The sequence below is a fragment of the Tasmannia lanceolata genome, unplaced genomic scaffold (assembly GCF_043159265.1).
Source record: "Tasmannia lanceolata isolate RefF3 unplaced genomic scaffold, GAP_Taslan_0.1 ptg000008l, whole genome shotgun sequence".
NCBI lineage: Eukaryota > Viridiplantae > Streptophyta > Magnoliopsida > Canellales > Winteraceae > Tasmannia > Tasmannia lanceolata.
Window position 1 is genome coordinate 24,252,648 of NW_027518685.1, and position 21,964 is coordinate 24,274,611.

At 38.5% G+C, this 21,964-nt stretch overlaps 1 protein-coding gene across 1 annotated transcript in view; it reads right to left on the reverse strand.

Annotated features, from left to right (window-relative positions):
• LOC143884917 (pleckstrin homology (PH) domain-containing protein) overlaps positions 1-21,964 on the reverse strand; it is a 113,423-nt gene that overhangs the window by 86,694 nt on the left and 4,765 nt on the right. Inside the window, exons 2-9 of the mRNA XM_077388775.1 lie at positions 11,091-11,194; positions 10,791-10,925; positions 10,646-10,696; positions 5,070-5,164; positions 4,878-4,995; positions 4,465-4,566; positions 4,196-4,381; positions 3,956-4,116 (exon numbers count right to left, since the gene is read on the reverse strand). Coding sequence (XP_077244890.1) covers positions 3,956-4,116; positions 4,196-4,381; positions 4,465-4,566; positions 4,878-4,995; positions 5,070-5,164; positions 10,646-10,696; positions 10,791-10,925; positions 11,091-11,194 — 952 coding nt within the window. The remainder of the gene's footprint in view (positions 1-3,955; positions 4,117-4,195; positions 4,382-4,464; positions 4,567-4,877; positions 4,996-5,069; positions 5,165-10,645; positions 10,697-10,790; positions 10,926-11,090; positions 11,195-21,964) is intronic.

The following is a 21,964-nucleotide window of genomic DNA, read 5'->3' on the forward strand; positions in this document are numbered from 1 at the left end:
AAAACATCAATTATCACTCATATCCAGAGTTTTCAGGGCCAAAGACCTTTCACATTTATAAGATATGCAAGCCATACAAAAATTTACAAAAAAAGGACTCATACTCTTTGTTGCAAAACAACCCGCAGTCTAATTGGGACTCCTATTATACTTAAGTCACTAACTCCTAATTGAAATAAACTCCTATTACATAGACTCTATTCAATCCTACTACAAATAAATTACATTTCTTTTTTGAAATAAAACTCCTAATTCTACTCAAACTCCTAATGACTTATTACTTTCGTTACATGGACCCTTCCGACCACAAATAGACTACTCGAACTTCTTTTAATTTGCAGCGTAGGCCCTTGAGGTTAATGGTCAACTTATATGATTAATTTCTTTTTTTATAATGACTTGCATGATTAATTTCAAATGACCACCCCTATCGTTTAATATTTCTGTAATACTTGTGTGGGTCATTTTAAATACCTAAAACTTAAAGAAACCAAGTAATATTAGTGGAAAAAGACCATGATACACCTCCTATAACTTAAAAGGACTTAAAAAACACCTAAAGGTCACATGAAAAACAGAATATGGGCCCTACGATAGTCCCCATTATCCATCCTTGCTTGAGAAAAATCGACCCCATCGAATATAATGATTGGCATGACATATAGGAGCTTGTCGGCTTTGGTCCTCCCACAATTTACAAATGGTTGACCCAATGTTAACAGGATCGCCCTTCGACCCGCGATCCCGCGATTCGGGGTCGCCGACCCCAAACATGGATCGCCAAAAATGGCGTCCCGGCGACCTGCAGGAAAGAGAGAGATGCGTAGAGAGACGGACGGGGCAAAGAGAACAAAAAAAAAAAACAACTCTCCTTCCCAGGTTTAATCTAATCATACCTCATTGGAAGCCAAAAAAAAGAAGAAACTGAGAAGAGGTAAAGAGACTAACCCGAAACAGATGTTCCGACAGAAACTTCCACTGAAGATCGCCAACAGAAATACAATCCATGTACAGTATTTTTTTTTTAATGGTTCCATATACAGTATTGTAAAACCTCCCTCCCTGCTCCTTGCTTTTGCAGAGAGAGGGGGGTTCGTAAATGACTCAAGAGAGGAGGGAAAAGGGAAACCGTGAAAGGCATGCGGCCACTTAAAAACTCTAAACAAATCCGACCACAAGCCTACTAATATTGGCACTACAACTTTTAACCTTTTTTTTAAACAGTTGTCAAATGTTATTGCCTTTCCCAAATACTGATATTGGCACTACAAGTTTTAATCTCTTTTTTAACGAGCTGTCAAATGTTATTACCTTTCCCAAAAACTGTCAGCAACCACCGGTTGATATGCTTGATTGTCATATTTAAGATAAGGCCTAATAATGCATTAGCATCTCTTGGCATAACATTAAACTAGAGAGAGATCACCAAAGCGGCCCGGATTAGAGCTCCAAACCGACCCACAACCCCATATAGCGAACCGACTTAGCCTACCCTCATCATACCCTATACCCATTCCCGTACCGCGCACCAACTGTGTTCCAGGAAACCTTGGGTTGACCCTTTCAGCAAGGTAATTATTTCCAATGCACAAGAAGCTTTGAGCAATTGTGATGGCTTGAAGTAATGTGACCACAAGGTCGACCTTTGATATATTCCTTGTAATGTGTCAGTTTAGTTTAGTGGAAAGATACTTTGGTATTATGCTTCCTTAGGTTTATAGACTTCTACTCGCACATCCACACGTAGTAAAAATTTGGCAGGGGCCCAAAAACCACAATCGGTGACTTGGTTGGCATGATCTGAAGCTCCTGCTGGCTATTTTGAACAATTTTCCTCTTCAAGGCATGCTGGATAACGATTATTGCCCACTTGATCCTCATATAATGTCCCCAGCCTAACTTCTAACAAAACCAATCATGAATGATGATAGTCATTCTCTTTATCCTTGTGTAATAAGTACGAGCTAAATAATGTCAGAATCAACTTTGAATGGAGATGGATGCTCTCATTTGTTGCTCTAATTCCCTGCCCGCTCAGGCACGAAGTCGCAGATATTACGCTGCACGTCTTGCATGGAAGGTAGTTCATCGTCTGGCTTGGTGATCAAACATAATGCCTCAGTTGCTGGAGTGTTAGGCATTACCTTCACATGGTGCTGAAGAGACTGGTGATATGGGAGTCAGAAGGATATGCTTTCCTTTATGCATAAAGCGCTGGAGCGTTAGGCATTACCTTCACATGTTGCTTAAGAGACTATGGTGATATGGGAGTCAGAAGGATTTGCTTTCCTTTATGCATAAAGCGATAGGTATTTGCTTGCCCGCTGTGACACACACCTTGGTCGTAGTCCAAGGACACTTCAAGAACAAATGTGTCGCGTTCATCGAGACAATGTGACACAGAATGAAGACGTTATAAATACCACATGCAATATTAACCAAAGGGTGTTTAGTTACCAGGAGGGTGGTATTATCTTACCACGCAATATTGTATGACCTTGGATGCGACTGAGCAGTAAGTTGGAGTCGATCAACGGTAGCAGGAGAAATAGCATTCATGCAACTACATCCGTCGATAATAAGATTGCAATACTTATGGTCGCCCCTGACCAAGTGACATAGGACATCCAACTAGAACTAATATCCAAGACTTGAATTAACCGGATCAATGGGAAGAAATATGCATGGTGGAATTCAATGGAATGGTTATGCATACATGAAGGCCTGGTGATGTGTAAAATAGGTTGTAAAGGGGATGTAAATTAACTGGAATAGAAGTTTGAGGACTGGTTTAAGTTTAGGACAAAATGGGAGGTCATAAATAGAATTCCAGGGTAAACTAAACATCCGCAGTAGGGTGACTAAAAGTAAATAAAGATGGGTTGTAAAGTTATTGGTAGGTTATAGGTTGACTGGTTACATGTTTTAAACTGTCTGGACAGTTCGATGGACTGTACATGTTGGTTTTGACGACATGTGGGGATTTTACTGAATGTGTAATAGCAGTTAAGGACGGGAATGATGGGTGTAGGGTATGTTCAGGTAGATTGGCCTTAAGGTCTAGGCCGAAGGGTTAAGGGTAAGGTTGTGAAGAAAGGTTGAAAGTAGTGGTAAAGCTTGATGATAGGCATCAATGGTTGCAAGGCTTGGGAGAAGAGGTCAGAGAAAAGAAACAAAGAAAAGATGGAGAAAGTAAGAAGGAAAGAAAAAGCAAAAGTACAGGGATAGAAATTTAACATGGAGTCACACCTCAGACCAGGGTTCTCCTACGCGTCACACTGTAGGATATGAGGCATCACACTTCATAATATGCATCACACCCAATCAATATAAAAAAATATCAATTTTCATTCATATTGAACTGTTTTCAGAGCCGGCAGGCCTTTCATATTTATAGCCTATGGAAGTCATACGAAAATTGCCCGTTGCAGAATAACTCCTAATCTAACTAGGACTCCTATTATGCTTAAACTACTAACTCCTAATTGAAATAAACTCCTATTACATAGACACTATTCAATCCTACTACAAATAAAATACTTTTCTTCTTGAAATAAAAAGCTTAATTCAACCCAAACTCCTAATGACTTGGGACCCCATTACCTGGACCTTTCCTACACAAATAGACAATTAGGACTTCTTTTAAGTTGCACTGTGGGCGCTTGAGGTCACCCACCGGCTTAAGTGATTGATTTCAAATGACAAAGTGCCCTTTCTACTTACGATTTTCGTAATACAGTTGTGGGCCCCATTTTAAGCACCTACAACTTACATAAAGCATGTGATACCGGAGGAAAAAGACCATGGTACCCCTCCTATAACTTAAGAGACTTAAAAAATTACGTAAAGGACACTTAAAATTAGAATATGGGCTCTAAAATGATCCCCATCATAGGATCTCATCCATAGAAAAGAAAATAAAGAAAATGAAGCTTAAATGGAATGAGTTTGGTACCTTGCCTTCTTCATCTGGTCTGAAACAGCTTTGTATGCATATTTCCACCAAAGGCTAGGGCTCGATTTGACTGGGATGATTGGACGATAGTGAGCATACTTTAGACGTTGATTAAAGGAAGCAAAGTTATCTGCCAACTTCAAAATGTCCCTGTATCCATCCTACACCACAAATCAAGAACTTGTTCATGACCAGTTCCAGTTCCCAAAATTAAGCTAAATGTATAGTAAAAAGATGAACCTTCGATATGCAGAGTGTAACATCATCTAGGTCAACTGTCGCTTTCTGAAGAGGTTGCCCCGTAGTTCTAGACTCATCTGGTCGCAGCTTTGCATACTTAGCTCTCCCCGTCACTGGTTGAAGAATGTAAACGTGTTCCGAAGGAACATTAGCTGGTTTACCATCTTTACTCTCAATTTCAAATACCTGAAAGCACATAAAAATCCAATGATCATGATTTGCACCAATTGAAAGAGAGAACATTAAGGGAGCAATGAATAGTGTCATACTTGACTCCATTCTGAAGGAAGCAAATCCTCCCATCGTTTGTCAATACTCCATGGACGAATGTCAGAATCAAAATAAAGAGCCAGGCGTTCCAGTTCCACAGACTGCAACGAGTTGATCGAACCAGCAGACAATTAAATAACAAGCAGAGTGCACAACAAATAGAAGCTAATATATACAGGAGATTTGTGGAGTAACAAGTAATAACAGATGTTTCGCACCTGTCCCCACATCTATAACCAACATAGCCCACAAAGTTTCATATCAGGCTAATCTAGAGATTTATTCAACAAGGAAGTCGAAGGTGCTTATGTCTATAAAATATGAAAAAAAAAAAAATCCACCAATGGAAGTGCATATAGAATGAAACTTGGGGCGTTCAAGGACAAATTAAGATAGGAGGCAACAAAGGTACCTTCTGAATATGCTCAAGTGCACCCCCAGTAACAAAAGTCTCTTTACCACTCTCATCAACTGTCGCTGCTGAAAGCTTTGCCAGTGTTACGCCTGCTGCAAATGGATGACCAGGATTGCTACAGAATAACACTCATAAGGCCTCTAAAAAAATCTAAAAAATCATGATAAGTGCACAGAAAAAGTTGTTTACCTCTCAAGATCCTCATATCGAATGTGGATATTGGTAACAGAGAGCTTTAAGTTCCCTATTATAGTGTTGATCAAAGATCCCAGCCATGATGTGTTCTATTAATAACAAATCAACCGAATTGAAAAAGCTGGTTAAAATCATGCCCAACAAAAGATCTGGGATCATGTAACAAGGCAGAGAATAAGTAAGGAAGGCCTAATTAAATTGATGGTCTATAATTTTCAGTAAGGCGGCAACAACTTTATAAATGAGGCATTTCCCTTGCAGAACAGTGTCAAATGCTAAACAAAACAATTGAAATTTGTGAATGCTTATTCTAACAGATCATAGCAAGTAACAACTTCTAAATTTCTCGAGACGAAAGAAGCCCCCTCATAATAAAGACCCATCTTAACGGTATAATCAGGTGATAATTATAATCAGTTATGTCAGTGTCACATTAAGATGCACAGAATACAAAAGGACATTTGGTCATCAGCTACAACTACACTTTTACAATATGAGTATAATATAGACACCATATAATAAAATATACTAGAATAGAATCACTGCATACTGATTTTACCTGTACACTCTAGAACTAGCAACGGATCAAGCATAGATTATATATCAAAAGGTATAACTGTGTCAGGCATGATAATGATGTTAAAAACTGTGCAAAATAGGATCTAGGGATTATATGCTATGCTGCTATTTAAAAGAGAAGCGTTGAGGTTTATATCAATTAGATGACAGTTATAGCTAGTTGTTGAAGAGTATGTAAGGGTAGTAGAGGTATTACTTGTAGTAGTGAGGGTATTATAGTCTTTGTACTCATGTTGACCTAGATGGGCCTATATATACATCATTTACATGAGGAGCTCCCTAATGGAGACTTCCCATCTTGTGTACTTCTCTTCTTCTTCCTCTCTTCTAACCCTAACTCCATTTCTAACACTAGTGTAAGGGTAGATTAGTCTTTTTACCTATTTTCCACTTATGGGTGATACTGCCGTAGTAATCATCAATTGCTATTCAATAAAATATAGTGAGTGTTGTTGGAAGCCATGTAAGAGAGCAGAATAGAGGTCATCTAACAAGTCTCTCTCCTCTGGAAGGAGTTTCACATTCGGGTCCATGGGCACAGCAGTAGGTTTCACCCCAAGAGAACCCGTCTCATCTAAAACATCCAATACATACTTCCTCTGTGAGAGGGAGAGGCCTCTGCGGGAATAGGCTACCTCAATCCCAAGAAAGTACTGTAGGCGACCTAGAACATTGGTGGAGAACTCTTTCTGCAAGAGGGCCTTCAACTTCTGTATACCAACTGAGTCATTTCCAGTGATGATAATGTCATCCACTTATACTATCAGAAGAATACATCCAGACTGATGGCTAAAGACGGAGTGATCAATGGCACATAGTTTCTTGCCAAACCGCACAGCATCACTGAATCTCCCAAACCATGTTCGAGGAGATTGTTTTAGTCCATAGAGAGATTTCCGCAAAGGACAACTGAGAAGGACATCTCCCCCTAAGCAACATACCCAGGAGGTTACTCCATGTCTCCTCAGTAAGGTCGCTATGACGAAAGGCGTTCTTCATATCAAGCTAATATAGAGGCCAACCATGGTTAACTGCCAAGGAAATCAACACGCGAACAAAGGAAATCTTGGCGGCGGGAGAGAAAGTCTCAGTGTAGTCGAAGCGTATACCCTTCGCAACTAATCGGTCCTTGAGGCGCTCAACTGTCCCATCTGGCAAGTATTTGATGGAGAAAACCCATCGACATCCCACAAGGAGAGCACCCAAAGGAAGAGAGACCAAATCCCAAGTCTGATTGGTCTTAAGGGCACCCATCTCAAGGTCCATAGCAGTGCACCATTCGGGGTGAACAAAGGCCTCGGCCACAGACTGCAGCAAAGAAACAGAAGATAAAGAAGACACAAAGCTTCGAAAGACAGGAATGAGATTATCATAGGAAACAAAGTTAGGAATAGAATGGGCAGTAGAGCGAGAACGAGTATGTGAAGCAATAGGAGAATCTGAAGCAACATCAGGAGCAGGAGGTACCTAAGTGGTAGAGGCCGGTATCTCCGGCTGAGAAGACGACACCAAAGAAGGTAGATGAGCAGCGTGTCTCGGACGCATCTGATAGGTCTTCATAGCAGTGGGAGGAGGAGTCACTAGTATCTGCAAGGGTGGAGAAGAGGACACTGCCTGCAATGGTGGAGAAGGGGGCATAACCGGGTCCAGAAAGACGGGAAGGGGAAGAGGGATCTTCGAATCGAGAGTTCGACACTACTCTCATGACAAATAGTAAAGGAGGACTCGGACTTTAAAAAAAGGTGACGTCAGCGGAAACGAATAATCTGTGTAGCCGGGGACTAAAACAGCGATAACCCAGGAATACACAGCGCTCTGCCCTAGGATCCAATTTATCGAGACTGGCACTGAGATTGTGAACAAAGCAAACACAACAAAAGACGCGGGGAGTGAGAGGAAATGGATCTCGCTGAGGATGTAAGATGGTGAAGGGGAATTTACCACCTAGAACCAAGGAGGGAAGACGGTTAGCCAAAAAGCATGAGGTAAGGATGGCATCACTCCAAGAGGCTTTATGGACCCGCACTCGAAAGAGGAGAGCGCGGGCCACATCAAGTAAATACCTCAATTTCCTCTCAGCAACACCATTTTGTTTAGAGGTGTAAGCACAAGAGGACTGATGTACTATGACATGAGTAGATAGAAAATCTTGGAACCCAGTAGAGGTAGAAAAATATTCCTTAGCATTATCGATGCGCAAACATTTCAGTGTGCAATTACATTGATTAGTGACATCAGCATGAAAAATGTGAAAAGCATGAAAAACCTCAGAGAAGTCTTTACGTAAAAATATCTTCTTTTTTTTAAATGGTCTTAAAAATATCCATGTCATACGAGAGAAGTCGTCTACAAAATGATAAAATATCTATATCCAAAAAGATACATAGTCTTCAAGGGACCCCATACATCAGAATGGACCAACTCAAAAGGACTCGAGACCCGACTAACTACTCTGGATGGAAAGGACACAAGACGGTGTTTTCCAGGTTCACAGGAATCGCACTGAAATGACTGTAATGGACCAGAAACAATGTACGTCTGCTGAAGTCGTTGAAAAGAGGGATGGCCAAGGCAACAGTGCCATTTGTAGGCATCAATGGAGCTATGCAAAATGGCGTGTGGGGGATCACAATCCAAACGATAAAACCCGTCAGCCTCACATCTCGAGTCAATCGTCTTCCCAGTCAAGAGATCTTGAAAGACACAATAAGAGAGATAAAATGAGACAGAGCAGTTAAGACTTTTGGTAAGTTTGCTAACAGAAAGTAAACTAAACGGGGATTTAAGAACACAAAGATTAGATGATAAGGCCAAGATTGGGGAAAATAATACCAACACCAGAGATGAGATTAGTGATCCCATCAGCAAGAGTAAAAGAGTGAGAAATAGAATGAAGGGGCCGAAACGAACTAAGGTGAGAAGGATTACCCGTCATGTGGTTCGAGGCCCTGGAATCAATAATCCAGGACCTGGAGCTGGTAAGTTGGGAGGCAGGCGAACTATTTGGCTGTGCAAACTGCAAAACCCACAGTGGGAGGGCGACTGCTCAAACTCAAGCGCTGAAACTCCTCATAGACAGCTCAGGAGAGGAGGAAAGTGCCGGACTGGCGATCGTGGATGCATCAGAAGGACCGGCGGCTGTAATATGAGCCAACGGTGAGGGCGGACCTCTGGATGTAGAGCACAGCACGTACCCGCATGATGGCCTTGCACCCGACAGTCGGAGCAGTACCACGGCCATCACTAAATCTCAGCCGCCACCACCGCCACAGCCTCTATAACTCCTACCACCGCCAAAAGGTCCCTCCGTCGCGGCCAGAACGATCATCGCTATCATATGCAGCAAGCGCAGAGCCATCAACAGCAACGGCATGAGATGAATCACCCAGGAGATAATGTTGGGCATGAGAATAAACTTCCGTGAGGGAGGGAATGTACCCAAAGCCAAGGATCTCCTGTCTGAGAGGTAGGAAGTCGGGGCCCAGAGTGTCAAGTGAACAATGCGGAGCTACTCTCATTGTCGGGCTAGAACAGTCAGATCAATTGTGAGAGGCATGAATACATCCAGTTGCTAACAAAGAGAAACAAACAACTGTAGTATGCAGCTAGAGGTGTATCGCCACGCTGGAGGCGCATACGATTTGAATAGGTGGCACAAATGCGACTGAGGTTGTCAACCCCAGAGTAAGGTGGGACGGCACATCATGATCCATCACAAACAACCAATAAACGTGGTGAACTATTTTTTGACCTTTCTGACATTTTTCATGATTGTTGAGGGGACTTTGAGAACCCCTCCAAATCGAATGGCAGGGTTAAAATTCATCAAAAACCCCCTCTTTTAATTAGATTTAGGGTTTGTTTTGTTTCTGAATACCCTAAATGCAGGTTGAAGATGACCGTTTTTGCTCAACTTTTTGTGCTTGATCATTATGTTGTGGTTATGCACATGTTTAGGTCGAAATATTTTCATTTTTATAAATTTTGTAGCATCTTTTACGAAACGGAACAACCAAATCGGCATAACATTAGAACATTCCAATCGATGACTGGAACGGAACCAATGACTGAGAGTAAGTATAGTAAATCAATTCATGCACTCATCAGGGGTTCCCCATTAGCAAATAGTTTCTCTTATCTTATAACATAAAGGTGCTCGAGGTAAAGTCATAATTTTTAAGCTCAGCAACAACTCAGGTGAGGGTGTGGCTGCCAGGTCCAATGCAGAGGCAGGGGCAGAGTATATGGCAATGACTCGTACTACTTGCGAGTTAATGTGGCTAAAAACTCGTATGCTTGAGATGGATTATAAGGTAGATGAGCCCATGAAGATGTACTGTGCCAATCAAGAAACTACTCAGAAAAAGCAATTTGGTATTTCATGAGGACTAAACATATTTTAGTAGATTGTCATTTGATTCGAGAAAATGTTTCAAGCAAACAGTCATGAACTCAATATGTGAAGTGCAAAGATCAATTAGTAAAGGGGTGTGCGTGGAGTGGAGAGAGAGAGAGAGAGAGAGAGAGAGAGAGTGTGTCATGCATTTAGTAATGTTATTTTGTGATAGTTCTGAAACAGCTATAATTATTTGAGCAAGAAATTAGAACCTGAATTTACCAGAACCTACCAAGGGAAATAGAAAAAAACCAAAATCATGAAATAAATGTTACATCATACTTGTAGCATAGAAACGGAAAAAAATGATTAAATGAACTCAAATCCATGCAGAGTAAACACACGAAGTCAGCAACAGCATAACTTAATGAAAGATTGACATGATGAACCAAATATTCATTTCCAAAATAAGAAGCCAAAGCAAAGAGCCATTCAAAAAAAGTAGCTGAAGCAAAGAGAAATTAAAATGAGAGAGAGAGAGAGAGACAGAAGTTCATGCAATCTGCAACCAAGTATTCGCATATGAAGCCCATTCTTATAACTTTTGTAATATAACCCAAATATGTTCAAGATCAAAGTAACTGTGAAACCGCACCATTTCAGATTTCAGTTCATGCCTACTCTCCAGCAGCTTCATTTCCATTTCCTAATATAAGAATAAGCATTCCAACAATTATTAATCTATAAAATTGGATATTAGCACGAGATTTCACCCTATTAACAGCATTCAAATGTCTTACCCGCACTCTAATCTTCTTAGCTTCTTGGACAGTATCCTCACTGCATCCTTCAACCTTGGTTGCAGGCTCGACTAATACAAATATCCGATCTAGGTACACTAAAACAGGTTCTTGACCTAGCCTGCTCCATGGAACCTGAGAAGAGAAACAGTGAGAAAACAAATCCCAAAACTCATCATAGAATAATAACAATAGACTACTTCAAAAAGTGATCTTCATAATACCATCACAATGAATCACCAAAACCTCCAAATAGATACATATTTTTAACTAAATCCAACTGGAGAAATAATCACAAACCTTGATCTTCACAGATCCCAGAAATCCTGCCTTAACTTTCACAGGCAACTTTAAGGCATTGAGTGCCTCTGGCTTCAACTGCATATTTGTCAGCTCTACATCACCTGCACTCTCATTTTAAGCAATAAAAAATAATGCAACAAAATAAATAAGGGAGATAATAGACTCGATAACTAATGGTTGGTATAGTTTGGAGACCAAAAGCACAACCTCGATTACACATGGATAAGGGAAAATACACACCTAATAACTAGGGAAGTTACAAGTTTTTATATCTCTTACTCTTTTTTTTTTTAATAGGTAAGCTGGGATTGAACCTCCGACCGCAAGGTTGAAGAACAAAGTCTTGACCATTGAGCTAGAGGCAATATGGCACACACATTGGTATGCAAAGGTTTGCCATGCCCAAAATAAAATGAATTCCCATTACAGCATTTTTTTGCTTCCTTTTGTATAGGCATGGATCACATATATGGGATATGTGACTCTGAATTCTGAACAATACTGTTAGCAAGGCATCTAGATATAAATGTTGCTGCCACGGGTGGAGAGACAAAATATAAATAAGACACAACACACAATGAAGTTAGGTTTTATATTTCATTACTCAAATGTCAGTCCATACATTGGTATGCAAAGGCTTTCCTTGCCCAAAAATAAAATGAAGTCCCATTACAACATTTGTTAGCTGTGCATCGAGTGTAAAAGCTACGGGTAGAGAGACAAAAAATAAATAAGAGACAACACACAATAAAGTTAACATTGGTCATTTGCATTTAGTACCAAGGCATGTGTAAAAATTCCAATATCCACTAAACTTTTTCTTTTTCATAGAATCATAGGTAACATGAAGTGTGAACACCTGCGCTCAATGCCACAAACTTGAGGGCATCACACCTCTGAAGCAAAGGTTCAACTTCACTATCCATCACATGTGTCCACATATACATATAAAAACATAAATACAAGGTTTTAAATTTCGATTTTGGTTTCAGTCGCCACGGAAATTAAAACGTTTAGGTTTCGGGTGGAAATTTCGGTGGAAATCCTGTAAAATCAAGGAAACACACGGAAACATATGGATATGATTAGGATTTAAATAGGTAAATCAAGGAAACACACGGAAACACGGAAACATATATACAAGGTTTTCCAGCAGCTTATTGGTTTTAGGACCCTTTTCGAGCGAAATTTCTCATCCATTCAGTGTTTTTTTTATTTGAAAGATTCATCCATTCAGTGTTCTTAGCTGAATTTTGATCCCAGATAACATCTCTTGATTAGATCATCAAAGATCTACATCAAATTTCAGCCCAATGTAGTGTAATTAGTCGTTACAATCAAATCAAATTCTTTTAGGCCACGTTTGGATACCAACAAGATTTAGATTTCGATTTATTTGATATTTTGAACAGGATCAGATCCTTAGATTTCCAAATCAGCTACAACAGTGCAAAAAATTCCGATTTTCAAATCTCTTCTGCGAGACATTATTTGGAAATCAATATTTGTGGCAACTTCCTTCACCATCGCTGCTCCTCGGCGTTGCTCCGGCCGCAGCGAGACATCCCTCCCTCCCTCTCTCTCTTTCTCTCTCTCTTAAAACATGGTCATGAAGATGATTGATGTGTTTTGTAACCAAAACTCAAATCCAAATCAAAAATACAAATGCATCAGGTATCCAAACGGGCTCTAAATGGATAACTAAAATTTCAAGATCTTGAACTTTATAACTTCCCCCCCCCCACTCAATCCCCATCCTCTTCGCTTACACAAACTGTATTAGTTCTAGTAATTCTTTTTTCATCCAATTTCAAGAATGTTTTATATATCATGTAATAAAATCAACAGTAAGCATAATTCAATATTCAAAACCCTAGAAAAAACACTAGTGTGTACTTACAACCAAAATCCTAGTGCAAATAACTTATCGAACTACCACTTTTTTAGAATTACCGACAGAAATAAGATCGCAGATTGTCACATGAAGAACCGGAGTCTACCTACAACTTTGAGTTGTAGAGGGAAGTTGAGCTTGAGAACAATCTCTATTTATTCTTTCTCATTATTTGGTGTTTTTCCAACATTTTCAGCACAGTTTTGCACTTTCAACCCATTTTCTGCATTTTCCAGCACCTTATTGGTTTTAGGACCCTTTTCGAGCGAAATTTCTCATCCATTCAGTTGAAAGATTCATCCACTCAGTGTTCTTAGCTGAATTTTGATCACAGATAACATCTCCTGATTAGATCCTCAAAGATCTACATCAAATTTCAACCAAATGTAGTGTAATTTGTCGTTACAATCAAATCAAATTCTTTTAGGCCACGTTTGGATACCAACAAGATTTAGATTTCGATTTAGTTGATATTTTGAACTGGATCAGATCCTTAGATTTCCAAATCAGCTACAACAGTGCAAAAAATTCCGATTTTCAAATCTGTTCTGTGAGACATTATTTGGAAATCAATTTTTGTGGCAACTTCCTTCACCATCGCTGCTCCTCGGCGTTGCTCCGGCCGCAGCGAGACATCCCTCCCTCCCTCCCTCTCTTTCTCTCTCTCTTCAAACATGATCATGAAGATGATTGATGTGTTTTGTAACCAAAACTCAAATCCAAATCAAAAATACAAATGCATGAGGTATCCAAACGGGCCCTAAATGCATAACTAAAATTTCAAGATCTTGAACTTTATAACTTCCCTCCCCACTCAATCCCCATCCTCTTCGCTTACACAAACTGTATTAGTTCTAGTTACTCTTTTTTCATCCAATTTCAAGAATGTTTTGTATATCATGAAAGAATATCATCAGTAACCATAATTCAATATTCAAAACCCTAGAAAAAACACTAGTGTGTACTTACAACCAAAATCCTACTACAAATAACTTATCGAACTACCACTTTTTTAGAATTACCGACAGAAATAAGATCGCAGATTGTCACATGAAGAAACGGAGTCTACCTACAACTTTGAGTTGTAGAGGGAAGTTGAGCTTGAGAACAAGCTCTATTTCTTCTTTCTCATTATTTGGTGTTTTTCCAGCATTTTCAGCACAGTTTTGCACTTTCAACCCATTTTCTGCATTTTCCAGCAGCTTATTGGTTTTAGGACCCTCTTCGAGCAAAATTTCTCATCCATTCGGTGTTTTTTTTATTTGAAAGATTCATCCATTCAGTGTTCTTAGCTGAATTTTGATCTCAGATAACATCTCTTGATTAGATCCTCAAAGATCTACATCAAATTTCAACCCAATGTAGTGTAATTAGTCGTTACAATGAAATCAAATTCTTTTACGCCACGTTTGGATACCAACAAGATTTAGATTTCGAATTAGTTGATATTTTGAATCGGATCAGATCCTTAGATTTCCAAATCAGCTAAAACAGTGCAAAAAATTCTGATTTTCAAATCTCTTCTGCAAGACATTATTTGGAAATCAATATTTGTGGCAACTTCCTTCACCATCCCTGCTCCTCGGTGTTGCTCTGGCCGCAGCGAGACATCCTTCCCTCCCTCTCTTTCTCTCTCTCTCACTTAAAACATGCTCATGAAGATGATTGATGTGTTTTGTAACCAAAACTCAAATCCAAATCAAAAATACAAATGCATCAGGTATCCAAACGGGCCCTAAATGGATAACTAAAATATCAAGATCTTGAACTTTATAACTTCCCTCCCCACTCAATCCCCATGCTCTTCGCTTACACAACCTGTATTAGTTCTAGTTATTCTGTTTTCATCCAATTTCAAGAATGTTTTGTATATCATGTAAGAAAATCATCAGTAAGCATAATTCAATATTCAAAACCCTAGAAAAAACACTAGTGTGTACTTACAACCAATATCCTAGTGCAAATAACTTATCGAACTACCACTTTTTTATAATTACCGACAGAAATAAGATCGCATATTCTCACATGAAGAACCGGAGTCTACCTACAACTTTGAGTTGTAGAGGGAAGTTGAGCTTGAGAACAATCTCTATTTATTCTTTCTCATTATTTGGTGTTTTTCCAGCATTTTCAGCACAGTTTTGCACTTTCAACCCATTTTCTGCATTTTCCAGCACCTTATTGGTTTTAGGACCCTTTTCGAGCGAAATTTCTCATCCATTCAGTTGAAAGATTCATCCACTCAGTGTTCTTAGCTGAATTTTGATCAGAAATAACATCTCGTGATTAGATCCTCAAAGATCTACATCAAATTTCAACCAAATGTAGTGTAATTAGTCGTTACAATCAAATCAAATTCTTTTAGGCCACGTTTGGGTACCAACAAGATTTAGATTTCGATTTAGTTGATATTTTGAACTGGATCAGATCCTTAGATTTCCAAATCAGCTACAACAGTGCAAAAAATTCCGATTTTCAAATCTGTTCTGTGAGACATTATTTGGAAATCAATATTTGTGGCAACTTCCTTCACCATCGCTGCTCCTCGGCGTTGCTCCGGCCGCAGCGAGACATCCCTCCCTCGCTCCCTCTCTTTCTCTCTCTCTTCAAACATGATCATGAAGATGATTGATGTGTTTTGTAACCAAAACTCAAATCCAAATCAAAAATACAAATGCATGAGGTATCCAAACGGGCCCTAAATGCATAACTAAAATTTCAAGATCTTGAACTTTATAACTTCCCTCCCCACTCAATCCCCATCCTCTTCGCTTACACAAACTGTATTAGTTCTAGTTACTCTTTTTTCATCCAATTTCAAGAATGTTTTGTATATCATGTAAGAAAATCATCAGTAAGCATAATTCAATATTCAAAACCCTAGAAAAATCACTAGTGTGTACTTACAACCAAAATCCTAATGGAAATAACTTATCGAACTACCGCTTTTTTAGAATTACCGACAGAAATAAGATCGGAGATTGTCACATGAAGAACCGGAGTCTCCCTACAACTTTGAGTTGTAGAGGGAAGTTGAGCTTGAGAACAATCTCTATTTATTCTTTCTCATTATTTGGTGTTTTTCCAGCATTTTCAGCACAGGTTTGCACTTTCAACCCATTTTCTGCATTTTCCAGCACCTTATTGGTTTTAGGACCCTTTTCGAGCGAAATTTCTCATCCATTCAGTTGAAAGATTCATCCACTCAGTGTTCTTAGCTGAATTTTGACCACAGATAACATCTCCTGATTAGATCCTCAAATATCTACATCAAATTTCAACCAAATGTAGTGTAATTAGTCGTTACAATCAAATCAAATTCTTTTAGGCCACGTTTGGATACCAACAAGATTTAGATTTCGATTTAGTTGATATTTTGAACTGGATCAGATCCTTAGATTTCCAAATCAGCTACAACAGTGCAAAAAATTCCGATTTTCAAATCTGTTCTGCGAGACATTATTTGGAAATCAATATTTGTGGCAACTTCCTTCACCATCGCTGCTCCTTGGCGTTGCTCCGGCCGCAGCGAGACATCCCTCCCTCCCTCCCTCTCTTTCTCTCTCTCTTCAAACATGATCATGAAGATGATTGATGTGTTTTGTAACCAAAACTCAAATCCAAATCAAAAATACAAATGCATGAGGTATCCAAACGGGCCCTAAATGCATAACTAAAATTTCAAGATCTTGAACTTTATAACTTCCCTCCCCACTCAATCCCCATCCTCTTCGCTTACACAAACTGTATTAGTTCTAGTTACTCTTTTTTCATCCAATTTCAAGAATGTTTTGTATATCATGTAAGAAAATCATCAGTAAGCATAATTCAATATTCAAAACCCTAGAAAAAACACTAGTGTGTACTTACAACCAAAATCCTACTGCAAATAACTTACGAACTACTACTTTTTTAGAATTACCGACATAAATAAGATCGCAGATTGTCACAAGATGAACCGGAGTCTACCTACAACTTTGAGTTGTAGAGGGAAGTTGAGCTTGTTAGCTCTATTTATTCTTTCTCATTATTTTGTGTTTTTCCAGCATTTTCAGCACAGTTTTGCACTTTCAACCCATTTTCTGCATTTTCCAGCAGCTTATTGGTTTTAGGACCCTCTTCGAGGGAAATTTCTCATCCATTCAGTGTTTTTTTTATTTGAAAGATTCATCCATTCAGTGTTCTTAGCTGAATTTTGATCTCAGATAACATCTCTCGATTAGATCCTCAACGATCTACATCAAATTTCAACCCAATGTAGTGTAATTAGTCGTTACAATCAAATCAAATTCTTTTAGGCCACGTTTGGATACCAACAAGATTTAGATTTCGATTTAGTTGATAGTTTGAACTAGATCAGATCCTTAGATTTCCAAATCAGCTACAACAGTGCAAAAAATTCCAATTTTCAAATCTGTTCTGCGAGACATTATTTGGAAATCAATATTTGTGGCAACTTCCTTCACCATCGCTGCTCCTCGGCGTTGCTCCGGCCGCAGCGAGACATCCCTCCCTCCCTCTCTCTCTTTCTTTCTCTCTTAAAACATGATCATGAAGATGATTGATGTGTTTTGTAACCAAAACCCAAATCCAAATCAAAAATACAAATGCATGAGGTATCCAAACGGGCCCTAAATGGATAACTAAAATTTCAAGATCTTGAACTTTATAACTTCCCTCCCCACTCAATCCCCATCCTCTTCGCTTTCACAAACTGTATTAGTTCAAGTTATTCTTTTTTCATCCAATTTCAAGAATGTTTTGTATATCATGTAAGAAAATCATCAGTAAGCATAATTCAATATTCAAAACCCTAAAAAAAACACTAGTGTGTACTTACAACCAAAATCCTACTGCAAATAACTTATCGAACTACCACTTTTTCAGAATTACTGACAGAAATAAGATTGCAGATTGTCACATGAAGAACCGGAGTCTACCTCCAACTTTGAGTTGTAGAGGGAAGTTGAGCTTGAGAACAAGCTCTATTTATTCTTTCTCATTATTTGGTGTTTTTCCAGCATTTTCAGCACAGTTTTACACTTTCAACCCATTTTCTGCATTTTCCAGCAACTTATTGGTTTTAGGACCCTTTTCGAGCGAAATTTCTGATCCATTCGGTTGAAAGATTCATCCATTCAGTGTTTTTCGCTGAATTTTGATCTCAGATAACATCTCTTGATTAGATCCTCAAAGATCTACATCAAATTTCAACCCAATGTAGTGTAATTAGTCGTTACAATCAAATCAAATTCTTTTAGGCCACGTTTGGATACCAACAAGATTTAGATTTCGATTTAGTTGATATTTTGAACTGGATCAGATCCTTAGATTTCCAAATCAGCTACAACAGTGCAAAAAATTCCGATTTTCAAATCTGTTCTGCGAGACATTATTTGGAAATCAATATTTGTGGCAACTTCCTTCACCATCGCTGCTCCTTGGCGTTGCTCCGGCCGCAGCGAGACATCCCTCCCTCCCTCCCTCTCTTTCTCTCTCTCTTCAAACATGATCATGAAGATGATTGATGTGTTTTGTAACCAAAACTCAAATCCAAATCAAAAATACAAATGCATGAGGTATCCAAACGGGCCCAAAATGCATAACTAAAATTTCAAGATCTTGACCTTTATAACTTCCCTCTCCACTCAATCCCCATCCTCTTCGCTTACACAAACTGTATTAGTTCTAGTTACTCTTTTTTCATCCAATTTCAAGAATGTTTTGTATATCATGTAAGAAAATCATCAGTAAGCATAATTCAATATTCAAAACCCTAGAAAAAACACTAGTGTGTACTTACAACCAAAATCCTACTGCAAATAACTTATCGAACTACCACTTTTTTAGAATTACCGACAGAAATCAGATCGCAGATTGTCACATGAAGAACCGGAGTCTACCACAACTTTGAGCTGTAGAGGGAAGTTGAGCATGAGAACAAGCTCTATTTATTCTTTCTCATTATTTGGTGTCTTTCCAGCATTTTCAGCACAGTTTTGCACTCTCAACCCATTTTCAGCAATTTCCAGCAGCTTAATGGTTTTAGGACCCTCTTCGAGCGAAATTTCTCATTCATTCAGTGTTTTTTTTATTTGAAAGATTCATCCATTCAGTGTTCTTAGCTGAATTTTGATCTCAGATAACATCTCTTAATTAGATCTTCAAAGATCTACATCAAATTTCAACCCAATGTAGTGTAATTAGTCGTTACAATCAAATCAAACTCCTTTAGCCCACGTTTGGATACCAACAAGATTTAGATTTCGATTTAGTTGATATTTTGAACTGGATCAGATCCTTAGATTTCCAAATAAAGCTACAACAGTGCAAAAAATTCCGATTTTCAAATCTGTTCTGCGAGACATTATTTGGAAATCAATATTTGTGGCAACTTCCTTCACCATCGCGGCTCCTCAGCGTTGCTCCGGCAGCAGCGAGACATCCCTCCGTCCCTCCCTCTCTTTCTCTCTCTCTTCAAACATGCTCATGAAGATGATTGATGTGTTTTGTAACTAAAACTCAAATCCAAATCAAAAATACAAATGCATCAAGTATCCAAACGGGCCCTAAATGGAAAACTAAAATTTCAAGATCTTGAACTTTATAACTTCCCTCCCCACTCAATCCCGATCCTCTTCGCTTACACAAACTGTATTAGTTCTAGTTCTTCTTTTTTCATCCAATTTCAAGAATGTTTTGTATATCATGTAAGAAAATCATCAGTAAGCATAATTCAATATTCAAAACCTAGAAAAAACACTAGTGTGTACTTACAACCAAAATCCTACTGCAAATAACTTATCGAACTACCACTTTTTTAGAATTACCTACAGAAATAAGATCGCAGATTGTCACATGAAGAAACGGAGTCTACCTACAACTTTGAGTTGTAGAGGGAAGTTGAGCTTGACAACAAGCTCTATTTATTCTTTCTCATTATTTGGTGTTTTTCCAGCATTTTCAGCACAGTTTTGCACTTTCAACCCATTTTTGCATTTTCCAGCACCTTATTGGTTTTAGGACCCTTTTCCAGCGAAATTTCTCATCCATTCAGTTGAAAGATTCATCCATTCAGTGTTCTTAGGTGAATTTTGATCTCAGATAACATCTCTTGATTAGATCCTCAAAGATCTACATCAAATTTCAACCCAATGTAGTGTAATTAGTCGTTACAATCAAATCAAATTCTTTTAGGCCACGTTTGGATACCAACAAGATTTAGATTTCGATTTAGTTGATATTTTGAACTGGATCAGATCCTTAGATTTCCAAATCAGCTACAACAGTGCAAAAAATTCCAATTTTCAAATCTTTTCTGCGAGACATTATTTGGAAATCAATATTTGTGGCAACTTCCTTCACCATCGCTCCTCCTCGGCGTTGCTCCGGCCGCAGCGAGACATCCCTCCCTCCCTCCCTATCTTTCTCTCTCTCTTCAAACATGATCATGAAGATGATTGATGTGTTTTGTAACCAAAACTCAAATTCAAATCAAAAATACAAATGCATCAGGTATCCAAACGGGCCCTAAATGGATAACTAAAATTTCAAGATCTTGAACTTTATAACTTCCCTCCCCAATCAATCCCCATCCTCTTCGCTTACACAAACTGTATTAGTTCTAGTTATTCTTTTTTCATCCAATTTCAAGAATGTTTTGTATATCATGTAAGAAAATCATCAGTAAGCATAATTCAATATTCAAAACCCTAGAAAAAATACTAGTGTGTACTTACAACCAAAATCCTACTGAAAATAACTTATCGAACTACCACTTTTTTAGAATTACCGACAGAAATAAGATCGCAGATTGTCACATGAAGAACCGGAGTCTACCTAAAACTTTGAGTTGTAGAGGGAAGTTGAGCTTGAGAACAAGCTCTATTTATTCTTTCTTATTATTTGGTGTCTTTCCAGCATTTTGCACAGTTTTGCACTTTCAACCCATTTTCTGCATTTTCCAGCAGCTTATTGGTTTTAGGACCCTCTTCGAGCGAAATTTCTCATCCATTCAGTGTTTTTTTTATTGGAAAGATTCATCCATTCAGTGTTCTTAGCTGAATTTTGATCTCAGATAACATCTCTTGATTAGATCCTCAAAGATCTACATCAAATTTCAACCCAATCTAGTGTAATTAGTCGTTACAATCAAATCAAATTCTTTTAGGCCACGTTTGGATACCAACAAGATTTAGATTTCGATTTAGTTGATATTTTGAACTGGATCAGATCCTTAGATTTCCAAATCAGCTACAACAGTGCAAAAAATTCCGATTTTCAAATCTGTTCTGCGAGACATTATTTGGAAATCAATATTTGTGGCAACTTCCTTCACCATCGCTGCTCCTCGGCGTTGTTCCGGCCGCAGCGAGATATCCCTCCCTCCCTCTCTCTCTATCTCTCTCTCTTAAAACATGATCATGAAGATGATTGATGTGTTTTGTAACCAAAACTCAAATCCAAATCAAAAATACAAATGCATGAGGTATCCAAACGGGCCCTAAATGGATAACTAAAATTTCAAGATCTTGAACTTTATAACTTCCCTCCCCACTCAATCCCCATCCTCTTCACTTACACAAACTGTATTAGTTCTAGTTCTTCTTTTTTCATCCAATTTCAAGAATGTTTTGTATATCATGTAAGAAAATCATCAGTAAGCATAATTCAATATTCAAAACCGTAGAAAAAACACTAGTGTGTACTTACAACCAAAATCCTACTGCAAATAACTTATCGAACTACCACTTTTTTAGAATTACCGACAGAAATAAGATCGCAGATTGTCACATGAAGAACCGGAGTCTCCCTACAACTTTGAGTTGTAGAAGGAAGTTGAGCTTGAGAACAATCTCTATTTATTCTTTCACATTATTTGGTGTTTTTCCAGCATTTTCAGCACATTTTGCACTTTCAACCCATTTTCTGCATTTTCCAGCAACTTATTGGTATTAGGACCCTTTTCGAGCGAAAT